Genomic DNA, 9,908 nt, shown 5'->3' on the forward strand with positions numbered 1-9,908 from the left:
GCAGCAGTGATGCCTCTTCTTATGAGCAGGAGTCGTCGTGGGCTGGGTTCCTGCAGGGTCTTGTTTCATGTCTGCCTGGTGCCTCATGCCACCTCCTCACCTTCTCATCCCTTTTCCTAGAAAGGATTTGGCTACAAAGACAGCAAATTCCATCGTGTGATCAAGGACTTCATGATCCAGGGCGGAGACTTCACTCGGGGAGATGGCACTGGAGGTAACCCGGGTCCTGGTGGGGCAAGAGCGCTGGGTCCCTTCCTCCCAGCTCCGAGCAGGCCTGTCACCTGCATGAGACCAGCTGTACAGGGAACCCAGTACAAAGAAGAGGGAGTAATGGGGGGTCAGGTGGACATAAGAGGTAGACTTGCTGGTCTAGGCCTACAGCCTTGGTGACTTCTCGCAGTACCTTGTGGTGGGAGGGGAGCAAAGTCAAACGTAGGTGATTCTAGGTCAGGCATGCAAAGCCTGTGGGCAACCTCGGGAGCCCCAGCGAGGGTGGGCAGAGTTGCTTTTCTTTTTTTTCTTTTTTTAAATATATTTTATTGATTTTTTACACAGAGGAAGGGAGAGGAATAGAGAGTTAGAAACATCGATCAGCTGCCTCCTGCACACTCCCTACTGGGGATGTGCCCGCAACCAAAGTACATGCCCTTGACCGGGATTGAACCTGGGACCTTTCAGTTCACAGGCCGACACTCTATTCACTGAGCCAAACCGGTTAGGGCCAGAGTTGCTTTTCTTGGCAGTCTCCTACCAGAGACCATTTGGCAAGAGCTGACTGGGTCTCTCCTCTGCATTGCTTGTGAACAGGACAGACAGACACTGCACTAACCCACAGGTCTCACCATTCTTGGGTGAATAGCCTGCTCCTCCCTCAGGCTGCATCTGCAGCTCAGCCCATCAATGAGTGTCTATTGGGCCAGGCTCTGGTGGGTGCTGAGGACACACAAATCAGCGCGGCAGCAATTCCCTTTCACTTCCAATACCTGAACACTCATAAACTGGCCCTAATCCAGCCTTTAGGACTCAGGCTCTGTCCTCAAGTTATCATCTCGGTGGAAATAATTAGGAGAAAGCCTGGGCAGGCAAGCCGTGCAAACAGTACAAGACATAAGTAGCTGGCAGCAGGTAGCAGTGGAGATGGCCAGGCAGACAATCCAAAGTGATGTGTTCCTGGAGTCAGATACAGTTGGGTGTGGCCCGGTGTCTGCCACCTTCTTGCTTTCGACCTTGCAAGTGAGTTGTCTAGCTTTAGTTTCCTCTTGTGTAAAGTGAGAGCGGTAAGAGTTATGGGTGCTGTGAGGGTTGGGTGAGATCTTGAGTGTAAGTCCCCAGTACGTGGTAGGTAACGTCAGCCATTGCCGGAGCTGACAAGTGCCGAGGCCTGCACGGAGGGAGTCACTTGGGGCCAAGGTTATCGGGAAATGGCCTTGTGACTGTGAGGAAAGATTTGAGCAGGGTCCTGGCTGGGGAGAATATGAATGGGCAGAGAAGAGGCACGATTAAGTTGTGGGCCGAGGTGTGTTTGGCAGCAGGAACTTTGCCAAAGGTGGGGTCAGGGAATGAAGTAGAGCACACTGCTTTGTCCTACCTGGAGGCTCTGCTGAAAACCTGAGGCGGGGAGGAGGGTGGGAAAGAATGGTCTCAACGGAGTTTGAGGGAAAGTAGTATGGCAGCAGGACTCAGGCTGGTCAGGGGCCGGTGTAGCTGTGTCTGGGGCGATGTGGGCTGGAACCCAGGCAGGATGGCCTTATGGGCAAGGGCGGAGATTCCAGGACCAGACCCTCTGTGGTTCTTCCTAGCTTGGGTATCTTTAACCTCTCTACCTCAATTTCTTCACCTTTGAAATATGGTTATTGGATCCTGCCTCATAGGAGGAGGTTTTTGTGTATAAAATGCTTGCCACGGTTCTCTGGCATGGTTACTTACCACTCTGAGCAGTAGCCATTTTTGCCATGGGAGCAGCAGGAATAGTAAGAAAGAATGAACAAATGATGGGGGGGGGGGGGGGGGACGACAACAGTAAGCAGAGGAAAAGTTGGCAAACAAATTAACTGATGTCCAGAGAGAGAGATTACTAAGTATGTTGAGGTTAACACGCAGAACTGTCCCTTTAAGTTTGGAACTCCTCGTATCTTGGGAAAGCGATTGGAGCGGGGATGTGGATTTGTGGGTTGTCTGGACAGCAGCAGCAACTGAAATCCTGATTTACAGAGGATTCTCACGTGGGGAGGCTTTAGCTGGCAGCCCAGCCAGGAGCCATGGCACAGCAGTGGGCGAGACCAGTTCATGTGGGTGTGGGACTGAGAAGTGGGGCACAGGCTGGGACGTGCCCGCCCCCACCCGCCAGTCTAGATTCTTGTGGTTTTCAGTCTTTTCCAACCTGTTACCCAAGCATGTCAAACGTGGGGCCGCGAACTTGCCGTGCTTGTGTCACACAATCAGAAGCATCTCCCTGATTAGCATCAGTCTAGGAAATTTCCCCACCTGGTTCCATTCTGTGGAACCACAAGGTGAAAATAGTTGTATTAAAGAGGAAAAAAAGGTTTTGAAAAGTATTGAGTAAAACAAAATGAAAATTACTTTATTGCTGGGTTTCTCGGGGCCTCTGGTTCACTAGTTCACAGTGTGAATCTCTAGGAGATGGAGGAAGAGGTAGTATTTCCCCTATATCTTAGGATCTCTGAAACTGTCTGCTCTCGGCCCTCTTTGTCATGTCTCCTGGCCCCTTATGGAGGGACACTTACATATATTCATTGCCACCTTTTATTTTCTGTTCATTCAATAAGAGGCTCTAGACCAGTGATGGCGAACCTTTTGAGCTCGGCATGTCAGCATTTTGAAAAACCCTAACTTCACTCTGGTGCCGTGTCACATATAGAAATTTTTTGATATTTGCAACCATAGTAAAACAAAGACTTATATTTTTGATATTTATTTTATATATTTAAATGCCATTTAACAAAATCAATCCAAAAAATGAGTTCGCGTGTCACCTCTGACACGCGTGTCATAGGTTCGCCATCATTGCTCTAGACCGAGCATGTCAAACTCACGTGTGGCCCACAACGAATATTTTTGCAGCCCAGCCAGTATAATGGTGTGAGCAGTTCTTTACAATTATGAAATTTCAGTCTCCTGTCAGATACAGAACTACCTTGGGTCAGTTTTGAAAGTAATCACTGTGAACAAGATTTCTCCCGAAGTAGGAGAGATAGTAGCAGAGAAGAGATGCCAAGTGTCAGGAAGAAAATATTAATTTTATCATTGCTCTTGTTTTTTTTCTACTATACTTTTCAAAATAAACCCACGTTTCTATGAAAAATGAAATTTTTGTTTTTTGTGGCCCACATAAACTTAAACCTTATTTGACCCATGTTAGCCTTTGAGTTTGACATGCTTGCTCTAGACCAGTGGTCGGCAAACTCATTAGTCAGCAGAGCCAAATATCAACAGTACAACGATTGAAATTTCTTTTGAGAGCTAAAGTTTGTAAACTTAAACTATATAGGTAGGTACATTGTTATTAACTTAATTAGGGTACTCCTAAGGCTTAGGAAGAGCCACACTCAAGGGGCCGAAGAGCCGCATGTGGCTCGCGAGCTGCAGTTTGCCGACCACTGCTCTAGACTTTCCAGAATCCAAATGGCAGCTGCTTCCGAGCCTTTTGTGCTCTGGAAGAAACGCTGGTCAGCCACGGCATTCCTCTTCTGGAGGGTTCTTACCTCTCCTGCCCCTGTATCCTGCAGTCCCTCTCCACCCAGATCCTGCCATGCAGGCCTGGGGCCATCGCCAAAGCTAGTTGTTAACATGGGCCTTATTTAAAAGCCATAAACTACATTCTCAGAGTAATCATTCATGTGAGCTAGTCCCTAAGTCAGCCTGGCCTCGTGCCCCACTTGGTCGGTCAGCATGGTTTAGTTCCAAAGGCCAGAGGGTAGGAAGAAGACAGCTCTAATACCCCTGTACTCTACTTGAGCCTGGCCTGACACAGGACAAGTTGAGGCCCCAAAGATCTGCTGAGTTTGTGCCAACCAGGTTCCCTGACCTGCTCTGTCTTTCTTCCCAGGTAAGAGCATCTACGGTGAACGCTTCCCTGATGAGAACTTCAAGCTGAAACACTATGGGCCTGGCTGGGTGAGCATGGCCAATGCTGGCAAAGACACCAATGGCTCCCAGTTCTTTATCACCACAGTCAAGACAGCCTGGCTGGATGGCAAGCATGTGGTGTTCGGCAAAGTTCTAGAGGGCATGGTGAGTTTTGGAGATGGGGGCTACACGTGGGCAACCCTCACCGGGAATAGGACAGACCTTGGGGGCAGGGCAACCTGTATTCATCCCTTTCCCACAGGGGAACCCACAGATTCAGACGAGTGTTCGTGTCTGTAAACCTGGGGGATTTAAGACTAGCCTGCCTCTCTATGCCCCCAAGTCCTGGATCCTAGGCCCCAGGCAGAGGCCAGCCAGGCCTTGTTGAGGCTGTACCACTGCAGGGACCTCCCCATACCATTGCTGAGAGTGGGATGTGGCGGCACTACCCAGAGGTGTACAGGGCCCTTGGTACCTACTCCCCAGCCACCCTCCTCACCCTCCGCTCAACCTGGGTCTTGCTTCAGAGGATCAAACTGCTGCATCCTCTTGTCAGAACTGGGTTCTCCCTGTCCTGGGCTGACACCTGGCCAGGATTCTAGGATATTGGTGCCTTGAGGTTTGTAGGCTGTTCGTCACATGAGAGACTCAGTCCTCCCTGGCCATGCACCGGGGCCTGTCTCCCGTGAGTGGCAGATCTCCTGACCCACCCTGCCTTCTTGCTTCTGCCCTTTCTCCCCAGGAAGTAGTACGGAAGGTGGAGAGCACCAAGACAGATGGTCGGGACAAGCCCCTGAAGGACGTGATCATTGCAGACTGCGGCAAGATCGAGGTGGAAAAGCCCTTTGCCATTGCCAAGGAGTAAGGCCCCAGGGACAGCTTCCTCTTGAGCGACTGTGTTTGGGCCTGTTGCCCTCTCGGGGGGGTGAAGACGGCCCTCCACAGGGCTCTGCTGCACCAGCCCTGGTGCGGATGTCTGACAGAGCGGACCCGCCCCTCACATTCCACAGGCCCGGTTTTGTAACAAACTTCTACCATCACTGACCAATTAAAAAAATAAGGTGGGTTTTTTTATAACCTGTGTGTGGGCTTGGTTCTTGGGCCCGCAGCTTCTCTGTTCAAGTCTACGGCTCAGCCTGGGACTCTGAGGCAGTGGCTGCTTGTCCCCTCCTTGGGCTCCAGCCTGAACCCTTTCCCCAGATGCTACCACAAACTGTCGAGCTTTTGCTTCTTGCTTCCAAACTTTGCCAGCTCCCTCCCCCCGTGAAGGTGAAGAAATACACCTGTACCTTTTCATAGCCTACCTCCTAAATTGACTTCTCCCTTTATCCTCATCCTCTGTTGTCCCTACCAGAGTGCAGGTCTATCACCCCAGCCACTGGTGCAGTTGGGTTCTGGGCCTGGGGTGGGTAGGTCCTGGGCCCAAGCCAAGGGGGACCCACCCCTGTCTCTCAAGGACAGAGGCACGTGACTGTCCTGGCAGGTGGTCCAAAGGCCTCTGGGTTGGTCAAGGCATTGGTGGCAAAGGTGCAGGGTGACAGGGAGCCTCCGGCTGGGTGTCAGCTGTGCTGGTGCTGAAGCTGTAGAAGCCCTGGAGCACGCCATTCACCACCACGTTGGGCAGAGGCTCTGGGACAAGGAAAACAGGAGGAAGGGGAACAGGTGTGGGACGGCCATGGCCTCGGGCCGCAGCTCCCTGAGCCCCTGACAAGGCAGCAGTTAACAGCTGGTCACCTGAAATGAGACCTGGGCATTCCCAGTTCACATTCTGTTCACATAAGCCAGGCTGATGGGAATGCAGACCAGGGAGCCACGTCTGCTGCACCGTGTCTGCTTCCCGAGGGGAATGCACAGGGCACAGCAGTGCAGGCAGGTCCGCAAGGAGGGCGCTGCTGCTGAGGGGTCCTGGGAGCTGAGAAATGACAAGCTCACCCCCACTCCCACCCTGATTCCTGCGCCCTAAATCGGGGTTATAGGTCAGAGGCACCCCCTCACCTGGGGATGAGATACAAATGTAGGGGTCCATGCAGAAGCTGATGACCGGCCGGTGGTACAGCTGCGAGCTAGGAGAAAGGGTCTTAAGCAGTGGAGAGTGAGGTGGGGCAAAATCTCCTATCGGGTAAAGACTGGGAACTGAGATCACTAACAATCCACAAGGAAAAAGGTGAGTGGGCAGTGGTGTCAGGAGCGCCCACAGGAAAACCTGGGCCACAGACCAGCCTCACGGCCTATGGCCACCAGGGGGCAGCGGGTGCAGAAAGAGTCTTTAACTTGCCTGCTGTCGCTAGGCAGGAACTCCCCCAGGGCTCTGAAAAGAAGAAAGAGTGTGAACTGCCTGGGGATGCTCAGGGGAGCATGAGGAAGGGGTGGAGCAACGGAAGACCAGAGCTTCACCTCCCAGGGGGCCACTGCTTCTATTTGTAACAAGCCCAGTTCCGGTGGGTAACCAAGGCTGTACAGAAAATGGCCCCTTGCCCTGGCCGGTTTGGCTCCCTGGATAGAGTGTCCGCCTGCAGACTGATCAGTCGCGGCTTCAGTTATGGTCAAGGCAAGAAAGCAGCCCCCTGCCAGGGTCAAGAAAGCTGACAGATGAAGGTGGTCATGTCTCACCCCTGGCAGATGTGAGAGAGAACAGGACCCTGCCCGGAAGCCTTCACCTGCTTGCTGCAGAGCCCCCTTCCCCGACACTGGGGCCTCTCATGCCAAGCCAGGCCCCTGGAGGCGCTCACTCACCCCCAGCTGCTGGCCTTGGGGTCTGTGGGGAAGTGCCGAAGACTCAGGAACTCCAGCAGCTCCTTGGGCACATCCCGGTTCAGGTACAAGACGCCCTGGAGAGGAGCACACGGGACACCCGTGAGCACACGGGACATCCGTCAGACACGGCCCAGTGCAAACTGACGGCACAGTCCTGCCAAAAATGATCACAAAGTTCAAGACAGCTCGGGCCCTTCCCAACACGGCCCTGGGTGACTCCACAGGGATGTGCCCACGGAGTCTCCCTGGCCTGGAATCTGGCGTCCCTGTGTGAGGAGGAGGGAAAGGCCCACGTCCTCCTCAGGAGGGCAGTGCAGGACCTCGCTGGAGGGGAAAGGAACTAGCAGCAGGTGACCCCAGTTCAATGAACGTCCAAATTCAACTGAGTCCAATTAATTTTCATTCTGAAATTACTGCTCAAGAAATTGAGGCTTGGGGTAAAAAAAAATCATGCCCAAGGCGTGCGTCCCCCCGCACCCCATGCCCTCACACGTCTCGGGGTCACACCTAGTCCAGCAGGCTGGGGGCAACAGTGAGACCCATGCCCACCTGGATATAGGCCTCCAAGCCCTGCCGCCGCTGCTCCAATCCTCTGGTCCTCCAGTTGGGCAGGCGTTTCGAGGGGAATTCGGGCACCTTGTACAGTTTCTTCATCTGCGGTGCGATCACAGTGTCCCCACTGAGCCCTTAAGCTCACTTCACCCTAGCAAAAGCCCCCCCCCCCAGCTCCCCACCCCTTCCGTATCCCCAAAACTTCAGGCTCTACCCTAGGATGGACACGGGTGAATGCGGTTGGGGCAGGGGCGAGAGCGGACCCAACAGCCTCGGACGCCCGAGGGTGGGCGCAGGGGCACGGACAGTCCCGGCTGAGACCTGCCCCTCTGGTCCGTCCGCAGCCCGCGGGGAGGTCAGCGCCCAGGACCTGAGCCCTCCGGGGACCGGAGTGGTAACCAGGGTGGCAGAGGCGGGGGCCGCAGCTCGGACGCCCGCCTCCCAGGCTGGGCAGGAGCCCGCAGGGGTCTGTCGGTCGGCGGCGCCGCCTCACCCGCTTGTGTAGCGCGTGGAACTCGCTGTAGCGCCTCTGCACGGTGTGTCTGCGCCCGCGGTACCGCACTTCCACTCGGAACACCTGCGGGGCGGGAGCGAGCAGGCGGGTGCGTGAGGCCCCGCGCCGGACGCCCGCCCACCCTCCGCGCTTAAAGGCACAAAGCGGCCTTGGCGAGCCGCCGCTCCCCGGGGACCCTCCCACGTTCCCCACACTCTCGGGGGAAGGGGCGACGACCTGCCCTCCGCTCCTCGTGAGTCCGGACCGCCGTCCGCAGGGCTGGCAAATCCAAGCGCCCCGTGGCCGTCGGCCGGCGGCCCCCCGACGGTCTGGACCGCCGCTCCAGGACCACCCAGTCCGGGGCGCGGGATCCCCATTGCGCGCGGCATCCCCATTGCGCTCGGCACCGGCGGGTCCCCGCGCTCCTTCCAACCCATCGCTCCCACTCACCATGTGGCTTTTCTCTGGGCTCTGCCTGGGCGCCTCGGCCTCCGGGCCCACGGACGGAATGTGAACTTCCAGCATCCGCGCCCCAACCTCTCTCTGCCCTGCTCGCGCGGAGCTCGCAGCCGGAGTTGTGCGGGCGCCGCAGAGACCCCAGAGGGGCCGGCCCCGCCCCTCAGCCCTCGGCCCGCCCCATGTGGCCCCGCCCCGGGCGTATCCTCGCTCCGCCGGGTCTGGCGAGGGACCGATTAGGCGACGAGCAGCGTGGCGGGAGCAGAGAACCGCCCCCAGAGCCGTGAGGGGTTGCAGGGCCGGTGGGGACAATTTGGCCAAGAGGCATCCGTTTGTCCACATTCACTGAGCGCCCACCGACCGTCAGAGGTGCGGTGAGCCAGCATTTCACCTGCTCTTTGTTGGACACCTTCCTAAAGACTCGAACCTGTGGGCACTGGGCACGGAGGGAGCCGGGCGCCTACGTTGGGGGCCAACCAGGGACGTTCCTTGCGTTCCTCACACCCATCCCAGGCTGCCCCCAACCCCTTCCCCCCACCTTCAACTTGGCCCCTGTGAGAGTGGGCGCGCCTGGGTAAGGCTTGGACCCCATCTGGATTGTTTTGTTTTGTTTTTTAAATTGATTGATTTTTAGAGAGAAAGAGACATCGATTCGTTGTTCCACTGACTTATGCATTCATGGGTTGCTTCTTGTATGCGCCCTGACAAGAGCTCTCACCTGCCACCTCTGGAGGATGCTCTATGGGACAAAGCCCCCATCTGGTTTTGATGGGCCCCTCCCCCAGCATCCACAAGCCCCTTCATTCATTAGTGTTTTTGAGTTTGTTTGTTTTTATGTTTTAATTCCATTCATTTTGCTTCAGGCCCAGTTTGCCAGGAAGAGGCAGTTTAAGGTCTTAGACTCTGCTTTGGGGGTCAGCTTGGATTTCCCAAAATGTGTAGACCTGTGCTCATCTGCGAAATTAGGATAATATGCCTCTCCCAGGATAGTGTATGAAAACTGAGTGATATGATCCCTGTGAAGCCATCAGCAGAGTAAGTGTTGAAAAAACGGCAGCCTGTGGGCTTGTCCTGGAGGCATATTTGGGTGGTTGGTGTACAGGGCAGTAGGTGGGGAAGAGGGACTCTGGAAAGATGGGTGGCCTAGGCTGTTCTTCACACTGCTCTGGGCAGGGTCTTCCTGGGTATGTGGCAGGACCTGATCCATAACTCTCTCACCCCCTGTGATAGAAGGATCTCTGCTCCTATCTCTGGGCCCCCCCACCACCACCACCACCACGAGGGAGCTGTTCCATTCAGCAGAGTCCACTCCACTGACGCCCCATACAAAGGCCTGGGTGGGTGATGGAGGCCGGGATGGCCCTGCCTGAGAGAGTTCATACCTAGCAGGAGGCCTGTGGTGGGAAGGAGGGAGCAGAGTGCCTATCTTAGGGAGCGAGGTTGGGGAGCCACTGGCTCACTCCATCCCCTGCTAGTACAGAGGTGCTTCTGAGCTGGAGCAGAAACTCTCCATTCCCAGCTCTGCCCCCACAGAGGCCCCAAAACGGGAAAAGCAAGCCTCCCCAAT

At 55.3% G+C, this 9,908-nt stretch overlaps 2 protein-coding genes across 3 annotated transcripts in view; one reads left to right on the forward strand and one right to left on the reverse strand.

Annotated features, from left to right (window-relative positions):
* PPIB (peptidylprolyl isomerase B) overlaps positions 1-5,163 on the forward strand; it is a 7,038-nt gene extending 1,875 nt beyond the window's left edge. For both annotated transcript variants that reach the window (XM_006093403.3, XM_023757842.1), the window contains 3 exons: positions 121-214; positions 4,067-4,251; positions 4,829-5,163. In XM_006093403.3, the coding sequence (XP_006093465.1) occupies positions 121-214; positions 4,067-4,251; positions 4,829-4,951 (402 nt within the window). In that variant the 3' untranslated portion in view covers positions 4,952-5,163. The remainder of the gene's footprint in view (positions 1-120; positions 215-4,066; positions 4,252-4,828) is intronic.
* A 138-nt stretch (positions 5,164-5,301) lies between these two features.
* On the reverse strand, positions 5,302-8,453 carry SNX22 (sorting nexin 22). Its single transcript, XM_006093404.3, has 7 exons — positions 8,336-8,453; positions 7,886-7,969; positions 7,390-7,494; positions 6,820-6,914; positions 6,362-6,394; positions 6,082-6,149; positions 5,302-5,715 (listed from the first exon to the last, which is right to left on the reverse strand). Exons 1-7 carry the CDS (start codon positions 8,408-8,410, stop codon positions 5,594-5,596), a joined length of 582 nt encoding a protein of 193 aa, XP_006093466.1. The 5' UTR covers positions 8,411-8,453; the 3' UTR covers positions 5,302-5,593.
* Between the last annotated feature and the right edge of the window lie 1,455 nt (positions 8,454-9,908).

The sequence above is a fragment of the Myotis lucifugus genome, unplaced genomic scaffold, assembly GCF_000147115.1.
Source record: "Myotis lucifugus unplaced genomic scaffold, Myoluc2.0 scaffold_115, whole genome shotgun sequence".
Classification (NCBI taxonomy): domain Eukaryota; kingdom Metazoa; phylum Chordata; class Mammalia; order Chiroptera; family Vespertilionidae; genus Myotis; species Myotis lucifugus.